At 46.3% G+C, this 24617-nt stretch overlaps 1 protein-coding gene across 4 annotated transcripts in view; it reads left to right on the plus strand.

Annotated features, from left to right (window-relative positions):
- The window catches only part of LOC308677984 (epsin-1-like), a 45253-nt gene that overhangs the window by 14933 nt on the left and 5703 nt on the right, over positions 1–24617 (plus strand). The window contains exons 4-9 of one of the 4 annotated variants that reach the window (XM_081344746.1): positions 7788–7927; positions 14618–14689; positions 15888–15974; positions 18567–18828; positions 22194–22361; positions 23420–23518. In XM_081344746.1, the coding sequence (XP_081200872.1) occupies positions 7788–7927; positions 14618–14689; positions 15888–15974; positions 18567–18828; positions 22194–22361; positions 23420–23518 (828 nt within the window). The remainder of the gene's footprint in view (positions 1–7787; positions 7928–14617; positions 14690–15887; positions 15975–18566; positions 18829–22193; positions 22362–23419; positions 23519–24617) is intronic. The other 3 variants (XM_081344747.1, XM_081344748.1, XM_081344749.1) reach the window with 3 other exon arrangements.

Genomic DNA, 24617 nt, shown 5'->3' on the forward strand with positions numbered 1-24617 from the left:
CAAGGGTGCCTATGGGGGCCTGGGCAGGAGTGGGACAGATCTGAGGGTCTCTGGCAAAAGGAGGGTCTCTGGGCCAGGGCCAAGGCAGTGGGGGCCGTTCCCTCACTGTTTCCAGGATGGCTTCGCGGGCCGCATGAAACCACTTCGCGGGCCGGATCTGGCCCCCGGGCCTTGTGTTTGACATGTCTGCTCTAGATGCTGCAATCACCTTTACCTCTTTGGCTAGTAGTGGTACTGTTGTGATCTGAAGACCAGAGCAATTCCTGGAGCGGTCTTAATTTGATGAATTTGTTTCTAATTTTATATGGAAAAAACAATGATGCCTCTGTGTGTGGTATAAATATTGTCCTTTTACGCTTAGCTTAGATTAGAATAGAAAGCAATAATCATTCCATATCAATGTTTGGCTCTCCGTTTCCTCCAGAGAGCCAAAGCCTTCTACCAGGAGAAGGTAGCAGATATTTTAAAAGTAACTCTTATTTCAAATAACTCCATTTGGATGACCTCAAATTCTGAATTGAGGGCATAGATGCTAAACCAAGGATTCTCACATTCTGGGTCAAGTTACGTATTTTTCTTCTGACTTCCATTTTTTAGTAGAGATGGGGCCTTATGTATCAGACGGATGAGACCATGTCCAGAAAATGAAGAACCAATTAAACTGATTTATAGGATTCCTATGCATAGGAATCTTTTCAACCAATGGTTAGCACCTCTTTGGAGTTCAGTAAAAGTCAGTGGAATTCAAGGGAGGGGGGTTGGATTAGTCTACTTGTAGCTTCTTAGGGATTCTAGGCTAATCCCTCTTTTAACTCCTCTCCCAGGTTCTTCCACTGTTTCTCCTACTCCAGGGGTAGGCAAGCATGGCTGGTTCAGGAATTATGGGAGTTGAAGTCCACGAGTCATAAAAGAGCCAAGGTCGCCTACCCCTGTCCTACATTATGAATGGCAATAATACTATATTCTTTTTGTTATAGAATACTATTTTGAAACGATATTTGATTTTTTTTTTGCATAGCATTTCTTTTACAGAACATTTAAACTTGTCAATTAAAATCACTTGTTTTATCAAAAATACCAATACAGTTTTGTAATTTGCTTTGGTGATATATTTATAACCTATTTAATGAATTGGAATTTATAACACAAAGTGGAGAATTTCTCATTTCTGCAGTGCATAACAATGGACTGTTGATCATTAGCAAACAGTTAACAAGGTACTAAGGATCCACAGGACTACCCTAGTGAATTTCACATTTTTGGAAATATTTCTTTTCATGTCTGATGGCTTGGCTTGTAGTTATGTGCTAGTGAAATTCAGTAATTATTTTAGACACCTACCTTTCAAAATGGAAAAGTTTTTATTATCTGGTAAGTAAAAAAGCTTTTGCATTAATAAAAGTTAGCTTGAGACAAGAAAGTATGATGAAAGTTAGATATCTTTCGGTTCCACATTATTATTATTTTTTGTTTACTGGAGAATAATTCACCATAGTTTTTGTCAGAAAATACTGCTGGGAATGTGAAGCTAACAAAATCATCTGGAGAAAAGTTTTGCAAAGATTCCGTAACTGCTTCATTTGTTGTACAGTTTAAAATACAATGATTAAAAGTAGGTGAAACAGCTCAAATTATTTGCTTCAGGAAATGTATTTTATTTCCTTACTTTTTAATTTTAGAAATGGACCGTATAACGCTGTCCAACTCTGTAAGCATTCTGGGTGGCATACAGCAAAAGCAGTTCGACAAATCAGACGGAACAGTAAGAACAAAATCCTCACACAAAGCCCTGAAGAAAAGCAATGATTAAAAGATAATCAGATGTGAGACCTACTCTATAATGTGGGGCCTGGAGAAAGAGCCAGGATTTCAGAACTTTTTGAAACATGGCCAGGTTTTTTGGGGGGGGGGAGGGATCAGACCTAACTTGTTGAAAACAACATTTTATGATTTCAGAGAATCACACTATTGCAACGTTTACGATTCTCTGATTGCTAAGTCCTAAAATTCGTTTGGTTCTAGCTTGGTGAGTCGTCATACCCCAAAGATTCTGGCTTATAAATTATAACAATATATGTAAAAGGGGAGGATGGCTAACAGCCTGCTAATACACCATATTTACTACCACCTTCTGCGTGTAGGCTTTGGCATCTGTGATCTTTTCTAATAGACTTTCCTATCAGTTTGTAAGGGTCTAGGCCAGGGGTAGACAACCTTGGCTCTTTTATGGCTCGTGGACTTCAACTCCCAGAATTCCTGAGCCAGCCATGCTGAGGGGAAAGGGAGAGGTTTCCAAGCTGAGCCATGCTGGCTCAGGAATTCTGGGAGTTGAAGTCCACGAACCATAAAAGAGCCGAGGTTGCCTACCCCTGGTCTAGGTCAGCTCATGGCAGCCAACTGGGCACAACTAACAACTCGCTGTGGCCAATTCACTGTGACCAACTCCCCATGGGACAACTTGCCGTGTGACAGACGTTACACGTATCAAAGAGATGGTGGAGTGGAAAGGAAAGGATGCAAAAGGAGGGACGAAATAAAATGTGAACGACAAAAATTAATTTTTTTTAAAAAATATTTTAAATAGTTGAATGGCCCTACAGTGAGTTGTTCCACAGCAAGTTGGCCACGGAGAGTCGTCCCACGGAGAGTCGTCCCACGGAGAGTGGGTCCCAGCAAGTTGTCCCCTTCCGAGTATGTAAGACAGAAGCATCAGTGGAGCCGTAGTATTTTTTTACTGTTACCAGTAACAGTTGACTTGGAGGTTTAGAAGACAAGCTGCAATGGGGATTGAGCCACAACGGGCTGTCTCCAGCCCGTGAGTTGCATGCTGCACATCACAGCCCTTTTTAGAAGCCTTTGTATCAATTGATTTGCTTTTTGGTAGTCAGAAAAATAGCCACCGCTATTCTGGAGTATGTGCCATATAGAGAAAAAAAAATCTCCCGCCTTTGTCCTAAATGGGGAAAAATAAAAATAAAACACCTGTGAACAAAGTGAAAACACACCTCGGCCCACCCAGCACCGTTCTCCCATCTGCCATAGTTCTTGCCCCCTACCAGAAGATCTTTTAAGTATAGCTCCAGGTCACCAAAAGTTGCTTAAATCAGAGATTTGGACAAGTTACATTGGGTAAGAGCCAATGTAACTTGGATGTTTGCTTCTCTAATAGTATATTATAGAAGTAGGGGCAGATAGGAGTACATTTTTTTTACCTTACTGAAATAATTAAAACTATTTCGGACTTAATGTTTGACCCTCCCGAGCTTCGTTCTGATCAAGATCCTATTGATAGCTCTCTGCTTTGCGTTTGGTTCATAATGTAAGCTGGGCTTTTAGCCAGTTTTGCAAAAAAAAGTGAGCCTTTGTGTGTGGCTTTATGGAGAAATAACTTTATAACGTGCCTTACCTTTCTTTGGCCTTGCACTATGGAACTCCATTCACTGCTTTAAAGTCAATTAGACTAGTCCAGGGGTAGGCAACCTCGGCTCTTTTATGACTCATGGACTTCAACTCCCAGAATTCCTGAGTCAGCATAGCTGACTCAGGAATTCTGGGAGTTGAAGTCCATGAGTCATAAAAGAGCCAAGGTTGCCTACCCCTGGACTAGTCAGTTGTTGTTGTTGTTTTTTAAAAAAGTATTCTGGATATAGGTAGTCCTCAACTTACAACAGTTCATTTAGTGACTGAAGTTACAATGGGACTGAAAAAAGTGACTTAGGACCATTTTTGACACCTACGTTTGTTACAGTGTCCCCTTGGTCACGTGATCAAAATTCAGTGACTCATATTTATGACGGTTGCAGTTTTCTTGGGTCATGTGATCTCCTTTTGCGACCTTTTGGCAAGCAGGATCAATGGGGAAGCCAGATTCACTTAACAACCGTGTTACTAACTTAAAATCTGCAGCGTTTAATTTTACAACTTTGGCAAGAAAGGTCATTAAAAAGTGTTGTTGTTGTTGTTGTTAAAAAAGACATGAGAAATGTAAAAGTGTTGGGATGGCCCGTATGAGGAAAATGACTTAACTACTTAAGTGTAATTAACTTTGAGAAAATCTCAACCGCTAAGAATGTTTTGAATATTGCGGAGAAAACAAATTTAAATAAGAATTTTGTAAACAGGATCTATGATGAGGGGTGATCAGTTAGAAAAGAAGCTTTACATTGATTGTCATTATTATTTGCAGAAATATTAGAAAAAATGTCTATATTTAATTGTTATTTATCAAAATAATAAGAATTGTATTAATTCAAGGTTGGCAAAAGAGTATTATTGGAAGAAGAGAAAATCAAGCAAAGCTACTATGTGGACTATGGAATTATAGAAACTAATTGTTATGGATTGTTTTTTAAATATATAAACCCAGACAACATGGCTGTTTACCAAATATTAAGCTGGTTATGTTAAAAAAAATCAATAAAATATATTTTTAAAAAATAAAAAGTGGGGTAAAACTCACTTAACAACTGCCTTGCTTAGCAACATAAATGCGGGGCTCAATTGTGGTTGTAAGTCGAGGACTGCCTGTAATTTCAGGAGAGGCAATACATGTAAAAATCTACATAAGTTCCAGTTTTCCTCTTCTATTACATCTTTCCCTATTTTTTATTAAAATAATTGTAGCGCCGATTGGCTTTCTGTGTGCAAGTATGGTTAATTAGTGGACCTTTTCATGCTGTTGATCAGCACTGAGTCTTTGAAATAGTGCTTTAAAAATGCAACAAACTAAAGTTTAGAAATAATCATCTCATTTCCTTTTGAAGGAACCCATCTGGGAGAGATGCCAACTCTGTTCTCAATGTGCCATGTAGATTTTGTCAAATCACATCACTTGATTTAAGAAACCCAATTTTTGGCTGACAAAATAATTTCCATCAAGCAAATAATCTTCTGACTACACATAATTTGAAAGTTTGAGTTTTCTCACTCACCTTGAGGCCCTTCAAGACAATTATTCATGTCCTGGGCACCTCATGATTGGATTATAGCAGGGGTCTTCAAACTTGGCCCTTTTATGACTTGTGGACTTCAACTCCCAGAATTCCTCAGCCAGGCATGCTGGGAGTTGAAGTCCACAAGACCTAAACGGATCACATTTGAAGACCCCTGGATTATGGCATTGTGCTCAAGTCTTTGACTTATAACTGCAGTTGAGCCTGGGATTACAAGCTTACGTCCTTGCAGTCGTATGTCAAGGCACGCACACGACCAACAGTACTTGATTGGCCCTTTTCATGGTGGCCGTTTAGCAAAGCCATTCATATGAATTGGTATTGTTTGCCAAAACTGGCAAAAATTCATTGCAAACTATAGTCGTATGATTGTGGAATGCTGCAACGAATTGTAAAGCCGACCTGCCCGACGTGTGGTCATGTGACCGCAGAGGGAGGTGCCGGACTAACCATTTATGATGGTCAGAGGTGTTTTATGGGCCGTAAATCACCTGTTTCATGACCGTTGTAACTCTGAACAGTCATAAGATGAGGACTGCCTGTACATGGGGCTGCCCTTGAAGACTCTCTGGAAGCTACACCTGATTCAAAATCCAGCAGCAGAAACAGCAATAGGGGCCTTTCTGTGTGCCCCATTTGTTACCCCTCCTATGTGAACTGCATTGGCTGCCAGTTGGTTTCTACCGTGTTTCCCCCAAAATAAGACCCAACCGGAAAATAAGCCCTAGGGCCTAGCATGATTTCTCAGGACACACGTAATATAAGCTCCACCCCCAAAATAACCCCCAGTTAAGATCGTCAGCCAGACGGACGTATTTAGTGTCGTATTTCCCTGAACATAAGCTCTAACCAAGAAAACCAAGATTAAGAAAACCAAGATCATGGCATCTGGCCCTCTCAATTCCTGGCAAATAGAGGGGGAAGAAATGAAGATAGTGACAGATTTTATTTTCCTGGGCTCCAAGATCACCACAGACGGGGACTGCAGCCAAGAAATTAAAAGACGCTTGCTCCTGGGGAGGAAAGCCATGGCAAATCTAGACAGCACACTAAAAAGCAGAGACATCACCCTGTCAACAAAAGTGCGTATACTCAAGGCTATGGTCTTCCCAGTTGCAATGTATGGCAGTGAAAGTTGGACCATAAGAAAGGCTGAGTGCCAAAGAATTAAGGCCTTTGAACAATGGTGCTGGAGAAGACTCCTGCGGGTCCCTTGGACTGCAAGGCGATCAAACCAGTCAGTCCTAGAGGAGATCAACCCTGACTGCTCTTTAGAAGGCCAGATCTTGAAGTTGAAAGTCAAATACTTTGGTCACCTAATGAGAAGGAAGGACTCACTGGAGAAGAGCCTAATGCTGGGAAAGGTTGAGGGCAAGAGAAGAAGGGGACGACAGAGAACGAGGTGGCTGGATGGAGTCACTGAAGCAGTAGGTGTGAGCTTAAATGGACTCCAGAAGATGGTAGAGGACAGGAAGGCCCGGAGGAACGTTGTCCATGGGATCGCGATGGGTCGGACACGACTTTGCAACTAACAACACAAGCGCTAACCGGAAAATAAGCCCTAATGCATCTTTTGGAGCAAAAATTAACATAAAACCCAGTCTTATTTTTTGGGGAAACATGTTTAGTACAATTCAAGGTACTGGGTATTACCTATAAAAGCCCTGTAATCTTACAGCACCTGAATATCTTGAGTGACTGCCACTGTGAGTTGTGTGTGTGTGGGGGGGGCACGAAGGGAGGCTCAGTCAATCTCACTGTACACATGTTATACTTTGATAGTAAAGGTTCATTCATTCATTTTTCCAATCGTTTCTGCCCACAAAATGCATTCTGGCAGAGTGGGCGCGCTCCTTCCATTAAATATTGTCATCTTGTGACACCAAGGAAGTGTGCCTTCTCCCCCTCTGGAACAGCATCCCGCCAGAGATAAGGATGGCGCCCTCTCTCCTGGGGTTCCAGAAAGCTCCAGAAAACCTGGCTTTGGTCCCAAGACTGCGGTTGATGTATCATTACTTGTCTAGGATCCTTGCCTTGTTTGATTATTATTATTTTTTTTGTCTGTAAGATTATTTTAGTCTGGACTGTCCATTTAGTTTAATGTCTTTATGGTTTCCTTTTATAGTGGCTAAACTAAGCGGGGGGAAAAACGCTTTGCCCTTACTTTGTCATTCCAGAAAGCCCGAGATAGATAATCCAGAAAATATGACTCTTCGTAGGAAGCTTGATGGCTGAACAAAAATGTGAAGCAGAGTCTTTAAGTCTGTCCAGTGTTCTCTCGGGACAGGAAGCTTCAAGCTTGGAAATGCAGGGTTTTGTTTTGACTGGATCCAGATGGAATTCAGAATTTATGAAATGGAGACACGCTGTAGCACACATACTGGGATTTGCTTAGTCTTGAAGTGTGGTCAGGCTTTTAACCATTGCTGTAATTACTTTTTACTCCTTCACTTGTTTCGATTAGTGTTTGTCAATTTTAGGTGATTTTTTAAGTGTTGGATCATCTTGCTAACCTGCACCTGAGGTTCTGCAACCGTAGGAGAAGCGTGACGGGGCAAGTTGTAAACACGAATGCGGTACAGCGTGAGAGTTACCGCAGTGTGCACAGATTTGCCATAAAATTGAGATCAGGTTCTGTCATAAAGGCAACCACAAATGAGGGTGGGTGCGAGAGGCTGTGTATTATTTGCAGTTGTTCAGGAGAAATGTCGATTGTCATCTCCTTTCTGCCTACCTGCAACATCACACTTACGGATTGCTTTGGTCCGTCACCTGAGACGGAAAAGATCTGCGTTCTGGGTCAACGGTCTCCTGTCTCCTGTTCCCCTTTTTTAGCTTCTTCTGCTTCGTCGTCTTTGGCAAATGCCCCAGTGGAAGCAGAGCAAGCATGGCCCCAGAGCAGTGGGGAAGAAGAACTGCAGCTACAGTTGGCGCTGGCCATGAGTAAAGAAGAAGCGGAGCAGGTAAGCGCCAAGGTAAATCCATCACTGGAGGCTCTTTGGATGAGTGGAGGTGGGGCAAAGAACGGGCAAATGATCATTGTCTGATGGGATATAAAATTATATTTCAACGGAGGGGCTGTTATTTGTTGTGCAGGTTCTCCTTTGAATCTGTTGAAGCTTAAGAACTGTCACGTAGAAGAAGGTGAAACTTTTATTAGATCAGGAATACTGTTTTGATTTGGGACCATTCTCCTATTTCTTTGTAGGAAAATAGAAAACATCTCCAGAAGTTTCCTCTCCCCACCTCAACGACTAGCAGGTTGCTGCAACTGTAGACTTGCGTAGGTTATTCTAAACCAATATCCTCAACTTCATCAAACGTGAAGATGTCTGGGTTTCCATTCCCAGAATCCCACAGCCAGATTGTTGGCTGGGGGATTCTGGGAGTTGAAGTCCACACACATTTACAAGTTGCTGAGGTTGAGGAACATAATGCTTGTAGGTCAGGCGTGTCAAACTGGCGGCCCGCAGGCCGGATGCATCACGCCCAGGCCACACCTACCCCTGCTCCGCAAAGGCCAAAACCATCGCGATACGTCACGGGGTGTGATCAAGTTTTGACATCCGTGCTGTAGGCCATGAGGAGAATCAGAAATAAAGAGTGCAGGCTTTCAAATTTTGTTTCTTTTTTTTTTTCCCCCTCCACACTTGGGAGTGATGTCATGCACTTCGCATTAGATCTAATCCCAAAGCATCGCCTGATCCCAGTTTGTACTTTTCTAATTGCAATTGTAATCCCACCTGAGTGGCATCAGAGGCTCTAAGACAGGGGCGTCAAACTGCCGGCCCGCGGGCCGGATGTGTCATCGGGAAGCCACGCCCACCCCATTGCCGGCAATGGCGAAAAAGCTCCGATAACGTTGCCTGACGTTGTGAGTTTGACAGGTCTGCTCTAAGAGAGCTCCCCTTGTGCAAGGCAGTTGGGCTGCCTCAGGCTCTGCAAAGACTTCATAGCCTCTTAAGGTCTGGTACCTGAAGGATTGCCTTTCCTAACCTCTCTGTTTAGGCAGGAGTCTCCATCTCCCACATGCAGCCCGGTACTGGACCACGGCCAGTTCAGAACCGGGCCCCACAAGCGGCAGGTGGGTGCCCGCGTGCAGCTCCATTTGTGCAAAGGGCCTGCCGCTGGCACGAATGGAGCTTCGCGCGAGCAAATGGGGCTGTCCTCGCATGCGCCTGCTGCTCTCCCGGAACCATTTCCTCTCTCCCCCTCCCCAAGTCTCCGAAGCTGGAAAGATTGGGGACCACTGTGCTTAGGCACCTGGGATCGTTTTCAAAGCTCTTCCCCCCCCCAGTGTTTCTCTGCACACACACACACACACACACACACACACACACCATCTTTGATGACAAAAACGTTTTATGAATGGTAAACCCCAATGACTCACCTCCTTTGGATGGTTGCTCAGTGGCAATTACTGTTACAACAGTAATTGGGATCTAAACTTCTGTCACTTAAGCCAACAGTCCTAAAGTGCAACATTGTGTGACCTCATTGTTCAGCAGTGAGAATCTGAACAGTTGTTCATAGAATCCCTAATGGTTGTTAGGCAAGGATTCACCCCAATCCAAGGCATTCCTGGCTTGGCCTCGCCTAGCCCCGAGCCTCAGTAACCGAAGGGACTGCCGCCTCTTTGCCTCCCCCCACCTGCCCACCTCCGGCCTGTCTTGCCATGTTGGCCACCCTGCAGTCCACCACCTGGTAAGAAACCCAGCTGAGATTTGGACAAGGCTGCATTGCCGGCCTTTGGAAGACAGCCGAGTGCGGCCAGCAGCTGCATCGTGAAGGGCCAGGCCAGGCGCGCCTTGTCAACAGTGGGTAGAAGAAGATGGGGAAGGCCAGCTGGGAGCAGCAGAGCTGGCAAGGTGAGAGGAATGCAGGCTGGCAGGGCAAATGGAGCCCAAGGCCAACAAAACCCAGAGTGGCAAGAGCTGGTGGAGGGCAGGATGGCCAAAAGGGCAGAGATGGGGACGGGTGGGCTGCGAAGCCCCTGAATTTTGATCACATAACCGGAGGGGGACTGGAATGGCCGTAGCGTTGGGGACTGGGCAGTAACTTTCACTCCTTGCTGCCGTAATTTGAAAAAAAGTTGCCCGTTCTTCAACGTGGTTTCCAACTGTGTTGTGCTGCTGTTTTATCAGCAATTACTAATTATTAATGACTTTCAGTTTTGCTGTGCATTTGTTGTCCAGTTGTTTTTTTTTTATAATTCAAATAGGCTCCCGGCCCAGCTTAAAAAGATGCTAGTGAGAAAGTCCCTGGGTTTAATAGTGTAAAAGTTTTAAAAAGGTTGCTGGTAAATGAATTTTATTTTATTTTATTTTATTTTATTTTGTTTTATTTTATTTTATTTTATTTTATTTTATTTTATTTTATTTTATTTTATTTTATTTTATTTTATTTTATTATTTTATTTTATTTTATTTTATTTTATTATTTTATTTTATTTTATTTTATTTTATTTTATTTTATTTTATTTTATTTTATTTTATTTTATTTTATTTTTAAAAAAGGCTACTTTAATTAGCCTCGATTCGGCTGAAATAATCAGATTGATTTAGGCCAGGGGTAGGCAACCTCAGCTCTTTATGACTCATGGACTTCAACTCCCAGAATTCCTGAGCCAGCTTGGCTGGCTCAGGAATTCTGGGAATTGAAGTCCATGAGTCATAAAAGAGCCGAGGTTTCCTACCCCTGATTTAGGCGTTGAAATTTTCAAGTCAGATTCATTTGCAAAATTGATCTGAAATTGCCTTCAGATCAAACGATTTGAGTTGAAGCTGCCACCACCTGATGCTGAAGGGGCTAAAAGAGGGTTTGTGGGTAAGTGCCCAGTGCCTGATTAAATGATAACGGGACCGAAAAGAATGGTGCGAACAGACGTGGGTCCAAATAAAAGCAGCAGTAGAATGTGTTGTGTCACTAATCAATCAAAAAGAGGGGGGAAAATCATAAACCTTTAGGGAGCCTTTTTCAACTCGGCTTCTGACAGATGCTTTGGTTTAAAAGTTCATCATCTCGGAACATTGATGATCAAGTGGCCTCGGGCTGTTAGTTGCGGGTAGATCGCAAAGGCCAGAGGGAATCAGATTTGAGGAAGAAATAAAAAAAAAAAGAGGCTGCTTTATTAGGGCAGCTTTCCCTCATCTGATGTCTTCCAGATGTGTTGGACTGTAGCTCTCATGTTATAGCTTAGTGAAATGTGCAGAACAGACTGAGGGACACTTGAGGCTGTTGAGAGTCATGGATCTGGTTTAACAATTATGCCTGCAGGAGACAGAGAGTTGTGGAATGGGGCTGATCCCTGTTTTAAGATACCTTGATTGGGGAGCCCTTAAGAGGGCCAGGAAGCTGAATTTTTGACAGGGATTCTTTTGAGCACAGCCAAGCTTTAATTTAAGTATTTTGTGATGCATCTGGTCAACCTAAAGCAGGGGTAGGCAACCTCGGCTCTTTTATGACTCATGGACTTCAACTCCCAGAATTCCTGAGCCAGCATAATTCTGGGAGTTGAAGTCCATGAGTCATAAAAGAGCCGAGGTTGCCTACCCCTGACCTAAAGGTTGAACTGCTGTCCACAAATCGTCCAGTGCCATTGGAAGTAAAACCAGCTTCGAGCGGTGGGGTGGGCAATACGGTGGTGATCTGACTTTCCTTCTTCCTCCAGGGCTGGTTCCAGTTTACAAGGATAGGGGTGGAGAGGCCCAGTCTATGGCTCCCACTGCATGGGGTTCAATGCTTTCTCCTCTCCCGTTTACTATCTGCATGAAGCCACTGGGTGAGGTCATCCCTTTATTTGGGAATGAGGCATATCGTCAGTGTACAGATGATGCCCAGCTATATATCTCTACCCTGGTCCTTCTGAGTGATGCTGTGGAGGTCCTGTTGATGTCGGGAGGCTGTGGGAGACTTGATGGAGAGCAAGAGGCTTTGGCTCAACCCTAGTAAGACCCAAGTGACTTTTTTGGGTTTTAGGATCTCCTTGTTCTGGGGACTTTCCATCTCTTGTTCCGGATGGGATTGCACTGCCCAAGACAGATCCCGTGGACAGTTTGGGAGTTCCCCCCCCCCCTGGACTTTTGGCTCCAACTCAAGAAGGCAGCCATGGCTAGGGAACGCATTGTACAGCTTCACGTTGTGGATCAGTTGCGCCGATTCCCGTACTTGGCTGGGGGATTCTGGGAGTTGAAGTCCACAAGTCTTAAAATTGCCAAGGTTGGACACCCCTGGCTTGCACCCTTAACGATGCTCTTTTATTTACCTTTCCTCTGTTGTAGTTTTCATGTCCCCTCACTCTCCTAAGAAGCCTGCTTCCTCCACCGAATGGACCGCTCTTGGAAAAAAAAAAAAAGATGTGCTCACTCACTCTGCCTAAGTGAAGCGAAGCCCCAAACTCTTTTTCGGGATAATTAATTCTCCTTAGATCTGGCTGCTATCCAACCACTGTTCGTTTCCATCACTGAGCTGAGCGGCTGCTCCTACACTTCCAACGTGACTCTCCAGGCGTCAAACTCCTTCCCAGTGATTCTCCATCTTCCAAGTCATAATTGTCTCAAAAGGTGCTTTGGTGGTTTTTTTTTTTCTTTCTTCAAAAGGCAACTGGATTGTTGTTTTTTTCCCCTGAACTGATGAAGCGTCTTGGATGAGAAGTGAAACTTTTTCTTCTTCTTTTTCCCCAAGGGGAGAGGAACAAAAATACGGTCCAGTTGCCTTTTGAAGAAAAAAAAAATCACCTTTAAGACTTTAAGAGTGCTCTCTTGTCAGCTCCTTCCTGTTCCTTTGGCTCCTTCCAGACGGATTTGATCCCCTGTCTTCCCTCCCCTCCCCCCACAATAACCCCATCCCACTTCTTTTATTTTCAGCTCCTCGTTTATTCTTGGCACCTTCTTTCCCCTCCCCTTGACCACCCCTCCATGCCGCATTTCCTCCTCCTCCTCCACCCTGTTGTTCTAAAACGGGAAGCAAATAAATTACCTTAACAGAGATATCAACTAAGATCTGCGCCACCGCGCTAGATTTTATTTTATTTTTATTCTGTTTGTATTAAGGAAAGATGTCTAGGTAACAGGATTCCTTCCCCCCCCCCCCAAAAAAAAAGTCTAGACGTGGTATGGACTGTTTTTCTTCTTCTTGACACCCCTGTTACGTTCAAGTATGAAAAAGTAATTACTTTTTTTTAATGGGGGAGGGGGAGAAAAGTAATTACTTTTTTGGGGAGGGCTTGAGATGATTCGATCCGGAAGTTGGAAAGCTGAGGTAGAAAGAGATGTTTCTCCGTAGCGTTAGCGGAAGTTGCTTTTTCCCTTCTCCAGAGCCTGGCTTTTATACAGGATAGACCAGGGGTAGGCAACCTCGGCTCTTTTATGACTCGTGGACTTCAACTCCCAGAATTCCTGAGCTAGCATGGCTCAGCTTGGAAACCTCTCCCTTTCTCCTCAGCATGGCTGGCTCAGGAATTCTGGGAGTTGAAGTCCACCAGTCATAAAAGAGCCGAGGTTGCCTACCCCTGGGATAGACAGAATATTCTACACCTGCTGCACATCCAACATCTTCTCTCCGACTCTCTATTGACAGCTCACTTGCCTACATCCAGTTTCTGCCAGGCTGATGCTTCACAGACGTGGACATTAGCGTAAAAATATGTCTTTCTTCTCCCACAGAGAAGGCATCCACTTTCCAGGTACCGTCAGGCTGGGGCCCTCACTCCACTGTGCTGGAAGAGTGTAGGGAGGGAGAGCTGATAAATGAGTACCATAGCAGCCTGGTTTCTTTATGCCCTATTTTGTTCATTTGACTACCCAGTTTCAGCCTTCTCTGCCTGGTGGCGCTCTAAGAGGGCTTGGACTTCAGTTCCCACCATTCATGGAAGCGGACGTCCATCACACACCTGATTGGGAAGGGTGACCCCCCCACCTAAAGTGATTATTAAAAGGGTGGGAAAGTGAGGCTACCTTGCTGATTCTTGGACCTGTGCGGACATATTTCTCGACATATATCACGATGCAGTTTTTGCTTACTAGAACGCTACTTAGGGCTTGGAGCGCTTTTGAATTTTTTTGTGAGAACTGCTTAATTGTAGCCAGGAAGAGAAAGTCAGACTTCGCAAGTATACCTAGAACTAACTGGTTTGGCCAGTTTTGAGGGAAATGGGAGTACTGGATACGAACTTGGTAGTTTTCTTGCAGACATTTCATTACCCAGCTAGGTAACATTATCAAGGCTAGATAATGGGGTTTTGCACTGATAATATTATCTAACTGGGCAATAAAACACCTGCAAGAAAACAACCAAGCTTGGAGAGCATCCAGGACCCCACAGTTCAATTGAGAGGTACAAATATTTTCTCGGAAACTGAATATTATTGGGCAGTTCAAAATCTGGGAGGTGATGGGCTAGTTCAGGGGTCTGCAACCTTGACAACTTTTAAGACTTGTGGACTTCAGCGTAGCTGACTGAGGAATTCTGGGAGCTGAGGTCCATGAGTCTTAAAGTGGTCAAGGCTGCAGACCCCTGGGCTAGTTCCTTCGATTGGGCTTTTGCAACCCAGTGTGGAAATGGCTTTGAGAATTGGAGATACCCTCCGTCTGTCTGTCTTCTCCTCCTACCTCTCCATGTGTCAAACTCCATTCCATGCCTCTTATGTTGTGTTTCTTCCCTCCCAGCCCCCTGCAGTGGCCGACGAAGACCTACAGCTTCAGCTAGCCCTTAGCTTGAGCAAAGAGGAGCACGACAAGGTTAGACTGCTGTCATGACAACCCACTCAGTTCTTCCTGAAATAATCAACTAAACCACTTTCTCGGAGCTAGTCTTGACCCCCCCCCTCACACTTTTCTAACTAACGTGGCATTCTCGGTCTCTCCAAGCCCCCATCCAAAGCAGGGCGATGGCTACAATCTCTCCGTTTTCAACTTTAGCCTTCCTGAATTATCCACTCCCTGGTTAATTGTCCATTCTTCAGTTGGCCAGTTTCCAAGTTTCTCCCGGTGAGAAGCTGGTTAATAAAACCGGTCAATCCAGGTATCCTAAGCTTGACTGGGCTATGACTTTTAACCTCAGGCCTACTAAGGTATTCCATGAATGTCTCCAGAAGCTTGGAGACAATATCCCGGAGGAAAATGTACTTATGAGTTGCTGATGAGAAAGAGGGATCAGACCCTCGGTTGGAAAGGAAGGCCACAATTTGGAACAAAGAGTGGGATGTCTTTTCGGATTTCTTCTTCTCACCTTAGCTGAAGGTGAGGTGGAAAGGCAAGAAAAAGAAGACTTTTTTTTAAAAAAAAAATCTGTGCTATCTCTGGATTTTACTGGATTCACCCAGTAGATGAAAAGATGCAAGTACCAGAAATTCAGCCAGTAAAAATCCAGGAACGAGAAGTTAACGCTGAGATTGCTGGGCACCTTGAAGGTCATGTAAGTTTTGAGCCTGGGGGAGTCGCAGTGACTAGAAGATGCTTCCGCTTGGACTCCACTTTCATGAACCGCTGACCAAAACAGTCAAAATTCAGGATTCCCATTATTTGGCAGCAGCTAGTTGGAAGGTTAGGATAGGGCAGGGGTAGGCAACCTCGGCTCTTTTATGACTCGTGGACTTCAACTCCCAGAATTCCTGAGTCAGCATAGCTGACTCAGGAATTCTGGGAGTTGAAGTCCACGAGTCATAAAAGAGCCGAGGTTGCCTACCCCTGGGATAGGGTCTCGCTCACTTCTCTCTCTCTCTCTCTCTCTCTCTTGGATGTTTTTTTTCTGAAGATAACTTTTTACGCAGTACAGAAACAACAGTAGCAGATGCTTCAAACCTGATCTGGTCCCTGGCCAAGCTGCTGCTCCGTCTGTATTCTGGCTCTTGCTCTCTCTGTGCCAAAGGTGAGTAACTACTTCTCATTTTCTACTGCCTCTGTTCATGCCTCTGTCCTTTTCACAACCCTCTTGCAGGAAGAGCGGATCCGGCGCGGGGACGACCTACGCCTCCAGATGGCCATTGAAGAGAGCAAGAAGGAGACGGTCCCTGCCAAGGAGGAGGTGAGATGGGAGAGACAGGCGGGCGGCTGCCTGCCATGATAGTTAAAGAGGATCTCCCGCGCAAAAGGGTGATGTGGGTGGGAGGAGGGCATCGCGGGGCAGCAAGTATTTCCCTTTGCGCCCCGTGGAGTCAACTCCGAGGGGCATCTGGCCGGTCCCTTCTGAAAAAAAAAAAGAGAATGCTCAAGTAGAAGGCCTGTCAGGCACAAGCAACTAGGAACCGGAGTTTTAAGTACTTCAGGTTTATTTACTAGTAGTCCTCAACTTACAACCCTTCACTTAGTGACCATTTGAAGTCACTGGAAAAAGTGACCCTTTTGCACACTTATGACCTCTGCAGCATCCCCCTGGCCCACGGGATCAAAATTCAGACGACTCATATTTGCAATGTCCCCAGGTCACGAGATCGTCTTTTGCTACTCTCTGACAGGCAAAGTCAATGGGGAGGCCAGATGCACTTAACAGCTGCAGTGATTCACTTAAGAACCGTGGCAAGAAAGGTCGTAAAATGGCACAAAACTCACTTAGCCAATGTCTCACTTAACAATCGGAATTTTGGCCTCCGTTATGGTCTTACGTCGAGGACTGCTAGTACATGCTACCCATACACAAGAATCTGACCTACTGACGGTCAAAGCAAATTGGCGCCTGATAACAGTCAATGGAATTCAAGGGGGTCTGGACTTCGATTTCTTGTGGGAGTGGAGTGATTCCAAACTGATGATACACTTGGCTCCTCCCCCGGGTTCAGCCTGGTCATCTCCTACAACAGGGGTCTTCAGACTTGGCCCTTTTATGACTTGTGGACTTCAACTCCCAGAATTGCTCAGCCAGCGTGCCTGGCTGAGGAATTCTGGGAGTTGAAGTCCACAAATCATAAAAGGGCCAAGTTTGAAGACCCCTTGTCCTACAAGACCTATGCTTGACTCTAGCAAAACACCTCTTAGCAACATTGTGAAAGATCCCACCTTTCTGCCCCGGGGTGCACTCAACTCAACGAATGCCATTTTATATCTCCTTCCAAAGAACTTTACGCATGGACGCTTTAGTTTTGTCTTTCCACAAATACTGTGTTGTCAACTAAACCAAAGGTGAATATAAATCAAAATCTCTCCCTTGATTTCTGACTGGTTTGCAGGTCATCCTCGTGGGTGCTCTGTCTCCCCTTTTTCCTGTAATACTGTCGGAGTTGAAAGGACTTTTACAATTTAAATGACACTTCCCAAAATAAAAGAAAAAGAAAGCCAGAAGTAGACCTTTAGTGTAACGAAGCCTTTGAATTCAGTTACTGAGGACAGGGTGCCAAGCTGTTGCAATTGGCTCTGGTTCATAATAAATGTTCAAGTAAACCAATTCTGCCCACTTCTAAGAGCAAGATTTTTAAAAATATTTATTTATTTATTTGGGGGGGGGGGGCGTATAGCGTCTGTAGAGGTCATGCAATCACTGATATATAGCACTCATAAAATGCAGTATCTATACAAACACCAACACGAATATAAATTTATTTGCTGATGAAATTTATTTGCCGCTTATCTCTTATCCAACGACTCTGGGCAGCTCAGAGCATGAAGACATTAGAGCAGTGGTGGCGAATTTTTACAGAACCGAGTGCCCAAACTGGAACCCAAAACCCACTTATTTATCGCTGGGTGCCAGGTGGGCGTGGCCCACTGGGTTGGTGTGGCTGTGGTGGTCATGGCAGATGGGGTGGGTGCGGCCAAGGTAGGTGTGGTCACCTCAATGTTGCTCGTGGGGAGGGACACCTGTGGGGAGTGGGCAGGGTTGGGGGAGCTCCAGGAGGTCTCTGGCAGGTGGGGCGGTAGGCAGGAGACTCATCTTGTGGGGTGAGGCGAGGCAGGGTGGGGGTGCCATTGCCATGGGGGCAAGGCAAGGACTGGGGCAGCTGCTGCCTGACACCATCGGCCCCCGCACACAGAGGCCAGCGAGCGCATGGGGGCCAACGGTGTCCATCAGTAGCCACAGCCTGCTGGCCCCTCGACAGGCGCACTCTGGGGCTCCACAGCCCGTCGCCAGCAGTTCAAAGAAGCCGCCTCCGAGATGGATGGTCGGCCAACAACGGAGGAGGCGATGCAATGGGTCGTGCCCGGGAAAAGGAGAGCATGCGAGGCCAGGAGGGAGGGGATGGGGGGAGGGAAACCAGCCGTGCCGGGATGCATTCAGCCCCGTAGGACCTTGGCGAATTAGCAGGCGGCTGGTTGAAGAGGGACAGTTGCCACCTCCGGGGCATGGCATGGGTGCCCACAGAGAGGGCTCTGAGTGCCGCCTCTGGCACCCGTGGCATAGGTTCGCCACCACTGCATTAGAGCATTAAAAAACACTAAAATCAGCAATCATCGAAACACAGCGGACAAAACCATTCACAGTTTAAATAAGAGCATCAGCATGTAAGTTTACATTTAGGGCTGGGTGTGAATCCGTGCCTCGTCTTCCTAGTCCTAGTCCACATTCCTAACGCTACATTCCAGCAGGACGCTCTAGGCACCACTGGATGTTAAATCGCACAGTGAAGGGGCGCTATAATTTTTCTCTTTCCCACCCACAATCTCTGTTGCCTTCTCCATCACCCAGTCATCCTTGATGGACCTTGCTGATGTCTTTACTGCTCCGCCACCTGCTGACCCGTGGGGTGCTCAGCCTGCTCCTGCTGACCCTTGGGGTGGCTCTGCCACAGTGGTGCCTGCCGCCCGCACGGACCCCTGGGGACCCCCTGCTGCTGGAGCGGCCCCTACAGGAGATCCATGGGGAACTTCCGCAGCGCCTCCTCCTGCACCCCCCTCGGACCCCTGGGGGCCCCCCCCGGCTGCCAGCGCTGATCCCTGGAAGGCCGAAGGTAAGGACCAGCTCTTTGTTTGAAACGTTCTTCATCTCTGATCACCTGGAGTTTTTAATTATGCACCTGTGTGCGGTTCCTCTTCTGAGGAGATCTTTTAAGAGGAGGAGGGTGGCCAAGGTGGGGATCCCGCTGCATTTCATAAGACCCGTGGACGAGGCTGTTTACAGTAGCTGCCTCCTCTGCTGCGAGCTGCTTGGGGGAGTGTAGAGAAAAGAGTGCAGAGCAAGGGTGGACAACTATGGCAACTTTAGGACCTGTGGACTTCAACTCCCAGAATTCCTGGCTGGCTCGGGAACTCTGGGAGTTGAAGTCCACAGGTCCTAAGGTTGCCACAGTTGGAGCCGTGATAAAAAAGAAAATGGGGGTAATAGAACCAGGGTGGCAAATAGATGGGGAAGAAATGGAGGTAGTGACAGATTTTATTTTCCTGGGCTCCAAGATCACTGCAGATGGGGACTGTAGCCAAGAAATTAAAGGACGCTTGTTCCTGGGGAGGAAAGCCATGGCAAATCTAGACAGCACACTAAAAAGCAGAGACATCACCCTGTCAACAAAAGTGCGTATAGTCAAGGCTATGGTCTTCCCAGTTGCAATGTATGGCAGTGAAAGTTGGACCATAAAAAAGGCTGAGCGCCAAAGAATTGAGGCCTTTGAACTATGGTGCTGGAGAAGACTCCTGCGAGTTCCTTGGACTGCAAGGCATTCAAACCGGTCAGTCCTAGAAGAGATCAACCCTGACTGCTCTTTAGAAAGACCAGATCCTGAAGTTGAAACTCAAATACTTTGGCCACCTAATGAGAAGGAAGGACTCACTGGAGAAGAGCCTAATGCTGGGAAAGGTTGAGGGCAAGAGAAGAAGGGGACGACAGAGAATGAGGTGGCTGGATGGAGTCACTGAAGCAGTAGGCGTGAGCTTAGATGGACTCCAGAAGATGGTAGAGAACAGGAAGGCCTGGAGGAACATTGTCCATAGGGTCGCGATGGGTCGGACACGACTTCGCAACTAACAACAACAACAACAGAACCAGGGTGTTCCCATCCCCTTTTGGTTCTGTCACCCGCTCCTGCTTGCTTTATCCCTTCCCAGTGTGCAGCTTCCCACAAATTAACCTTTGTGTGAATTGACTCTTTGCAGGTTCAGAAAGCCTGCCTGTTCCTTTTCAGGGGGGAAAAAAATGTTTCAACCAGGTCAGGTCAGCACCAGGCTAGATGAGGCTTTCTTTTATGCTGCCCTCAGTCCCGGGATGAAGGACATAGTCGGCCAGAATTCCTCCTGGCCTCTACAACCGTGGTGGTCTCTCTGCCTCTGCTTTTTAATGAAGAGGTTCTCTGTGGCTTGTCCTAAAAGCCTCACACAGCCTCTTTATCCATTGGAAGAGAGAGCCTTGGCGTGCAGAGCAGACCCTCTTTAACCAAAGGCCCAGTTCTACTCTTAGCTTTCCTGACGAAGGGCTCTCAGCAGACAATGGACGTTTGTCCTTTTTTGGAACCGAAATGCCCTTTTTAAGGTGAGCAACCACCGCTATGGACTGTGTGGTCTCACCATAGATTTGGGAAAAGGCATTACAGATAGTCCTCAGCTTACAACTAGTTGTTTAATGACCCAGAGCTACTTACCTCCCATTTGTTAAGTTGTGACGCTTGCGTACCCTCTAGACCCGGGGTAGGCAACCTCGGCTCTTTTATGACTCTTGGACTTCAACTCCCAGAATTCCTGAGCCAGCTATGCTGGCTCAGGAATTCTGGGAGTTGAAGTCCAAGAGTCATAAAAGAGCCGAGGTTGCCTACCCCTGCTCTAGATCACTTTACCACCCTTGTCCCATGATTGCACTTTGGGCACTTGGCAACTAGCTCATCCTTATGGCCATTTGCAGCATCCCATGGTAACATGACCACATTTTACAACATATTGTTGCCAATTTCCAGCATTTACTTCTGGTTTCTGGCAAAAAAAAACCAACACAAAACCCATGGGAGAAAACCGGTTCTCTTGATGACTGCCACGTTTGCTTCATGTCTGCCACAGAAAATGTCAAAAAATCAGGTCCAGTTACATGATACCTCAATTTACAACCAGAACAACTTACGACCATAATTCCAGGCTCAATTATAGTTGGGAGAACTACCTGTATTAAATTGGCACTTCTAGTTTTTCCTAATAATTCCACAAATGAAATTTTCCTTTTTTGGAGCAAGGTCATGCTGGATTAATGTTTTTTTTTTGTTTTTTTAAATCAAGCTGTCCTCTGTTAACCCCAAGATCCCTTTTCCTGGTCTGTCACTGCCAGTTCAGATCTCTTTTAACATATATATTTTGTGCCAACACATGCCCCTTTAATTTAATTACATTTAACTGCATTTGCTGTTTGAAAGCCTATTTAGCTCCAAAATGGGCATTCTTTGAAAACTCTCACGGTTTGCTGTCATCAGCAAACAGAATCACTTCAGTGCTTAGCCCTTGTTCCAGGTCATTGAAATATCAAATAAAAAGTATTGGTCACAGCACCTGTGGCTGGAGGGTAGATGCTTTGCACAATTGAGAATTGCCCATTTATTTTTGTCACTCATTTCATTTTTTTTAATCAGTTCCCAGTCCCTGAGTATATCTACACTTTTAACCCATGGCAGCTGACTTTGCTCAAGATCAGGGGTCTCCAAACCTGTCAGCTTGAAGACTTGTGGACTTCAGCTCCCAGAATTCCTCAGCCAGCATGGCTGGCTGAGGAATTCCGGGAGTTGAAGTCCACAAGTCTTCAAGTGGCCAAGTTTGAAGATTCCTGCTTCAAGACCCCTTGGCGAGGGCTTTTTGAAAATCCAAGTACACAATATCTACTAGGTGTCTTGTCCACATGCTTGTTCCCACCTTCCAAAAACTCCCAAAAGTTTCAAGGGGAATCACTCACCTTTTTGGAAGCCAGGTTGGCTTATTTCCAGTTACTGCTTTTTCTTTCCTGTGTTCTTTTGGGATCTTAGCGAGCCCCTTCCAGTTAGGAGGTTGAGGTGGATGCGTAAATTATCTAACAGGGAAGGCCATTTCCTTCGCTCGAGTTAAACCTCTACACAGTTTTGATGGTCCTTCACCAGTGGAAAACTCGCTTCCTGATTGCCACACGGAATGCAGACAAGCAGTTAGAAGAGACTTTGGGAGTTTTCTAGTCCAGCCCCCACCCCCAGCAGAAGACCTTGTACCCTTCTGTTCAATCTCTTCTTAAAAACGTCCTGTGGCCGAGCATTATTTGGGCCAGCCTGCTCCTCAAAACCCTGCCGTGTTTTCCTTGTGCCGCCGGATCTAAACATGCCACCGTTGCTGGACAGGCTGTCCTCGTATTCCATCTCTGACACGCTTCGTGTTTCCTTCCCAGGTGGGACTTCTGTGGGGCCCACAACAGCACCGCCCACAGACCCATGGTCCTCCGGCACGGCTCCCACCTCCCAAGGAAAGCCCGCTCCCGATCCTTGGGCTCCAGCGCCCACTTTTTCAGATCCCTGGGGGGGTTCCCCTTCCAAGCCGAGCACCAACGGCATGGCAGGTAAGGATGAAATTCGGAGTAGGGTCCTCGTCCTCTCGCTCTCTTTTCAAATTTCCGAAAATGATGATTAAGAGTCAAATACAACTGGGGGGAAGGGGGAGATGCCACCGTCTTCATCGCCACCCTGGCCAGCAGCCCAAAGTCCTTCACCAAGAATGGTTTTTTTTTTCCCCATTGCTTCCTGTGGTATGTTGGACTGCAATTCCCATCATTCATGTTCCTGCTGGGTATTGGTGCAGGATGGGAATTAAATTATGATGGAACCTGTGAGTGTGTGGGGCCGGGAGAAGGTTAGTGAGGGTGGATTTAGGGAGCAGTTTCCAGCGGTTGGTTCCCGAGAGATTTTCCTGCTAATAAGATGTTGAGACTCTAGAAAAAGTACAGAGAACAGCAACAAAGATGATTGGGGGACTGGAGGCTAAAACATATAGGGAACGGTTGCTGGAATTGGGTATGTGTAGTTTAACGAAGAGAAGGGTGAGGGGTGACATGATAGCAGTGTTCCAATATCTCAGGGGCTGCCACAAAGAAGAGGGAGTCAAGCTATTCTCCAAAGCACCTGAAAGCAGGACAAGAAGCAACGGATGGAAACTAGTCAAGGAGAGAAGCAACCTAGAACTAAGGAGAAATTTCCTGACAGTTAGAATAATTAACCAGTGGAACAACCTGCCTCCAGAAGCCGTGAATGATCCAGCATTGGAAGTTTTTAAGAAGAGACTGGACAGCCATTTGCCTGAAATGGTATAGGGTTTCCTGCCTGAGCAGGGGGTTGGACTAGATGACCTCCAAGGTCCCTTCCAACTTCTTATTATTATCAATGTGTCTGAAACTGGATTCTTAAAACAGTCACCGGGCTCAGAGTCGGAGATGGGATGGAAACAGACATCCCAGGTGTAGTGAAGAATTATCAGCACATTAAAGGGAATAATGAAGGTCTTTCTCACTGGGTCAGCTGAAGGGGAAGGACTCCTAGTTCAGAGTTGGGGTGGAGGGCCTCTTCTTGCTGCCAGCTAATCCTTCTGCCCCATCCTTCCTTTTGTGCCCTGTTCCTCTCCCAGCTGCCAGAGGCTTTGAGCAGTTTGATGACGGGGACAGGGATGAATTCTCTGATTTTGACAGCCTGCGCCCAGCACTGCCCAAATCTGGAAGCAGCACAGGTCAGCCTTGCTTTCCCCCCTCCTTCCCCCTCCCTCCCTCCCTCCCTTTCCTAGGCATGGTTCCTAACGCTGCATCCCGGTGTGTTTTTTTCCAACTTTGGCAGCTTGAAGAGGCGTGGACTTGCAACTCCCAGAAGTCCCCAGCTAGCCATGCTGGCTGAGGACTTCTTGAGCATTGAAGTCCACGCCTCTTCACCTTTGCCATGTTTGAGAAACACCACGCTAACCTCCCCTTCCCTCTAACCCATCCAGGCCGCTGGTTTGCAGACTAGATGACCTCTCGTTCCCCTGGCCTGGGAGAGAATTTGCATGCTCCTCCCTTTGATTCTCTCCCTTCCCTATCTCCTCTAACCTCGTTTGGACATTGGCTTTCCAAACTACCTGTTCTTTGCACACAGTTTGAAAAGGGATGGGGAAATAATTTAATGCTTTAATTAACAAAAAAACTAAAATCTGGGGAAGGGAGGGTTCTCTGTGGTTTGGGGAATGGGGGCAAAATGATTGTGGGAAGTCATAAACTAAGCACAATTCCTTGTATGGCCAGCCAGTTGCCCTGTCTGTAATGGGGCCTGAGTTTTCCGTCCATATTCTCTGTACATCTGGATATTTACTCTCTCCCTCTCTCTCCCTCCCTCTTCTTCTCCCTCCCTCCCTCCCTCCTCCTCTCTCTCCCTCCCTCTTCTTCCCTCTCTCTCCTCCCTCTTCCTCCCTCCCTCCCTCCTCTCCCTCCTTCCCTCCCTCCCTCTTCCTCTCTCTTCCTCTCTCCCTCCCTACCTTCCTCTCTCTCCCTCCCTCTTCCTCTCTCCCTCCCTCCCTCCCTCCCTCTTCCTCTCTCCCTCCCTCCCTCTTCCTCCCTCTCTCTCCCTCCCTCTTCCTCTCCCTCCCTCCCTCTTCCTCTCTCCCTCCCTCCCTCGCTCTCCCTCCCTCTTCCTCTCTCTCCCTCCCTCCCTCTTCCTCTCTCCCTCTCTCTGCCTCTCTCTCTCCCTCCCTCTTCTTCTCTCCCTCCCTCTTCCTCCCTCTCTCTCTCCCTCCCTCCCTCTCTCTCCCTCCCTCCCTCTTCTTCCCTCTCCCTCCCTCTCCCTCCCTCCCTTTTCCTCTC

Source organism: Vipera berus (assembly GCF_964194415.1).
Source record: "Vipera berus genome assembly, chromosome: Z".
NCBI lineage: Eukaryota > Metazoa > Chordata > Lepidosauria > Squamata > Viperidae > Vipera > Vipera berus.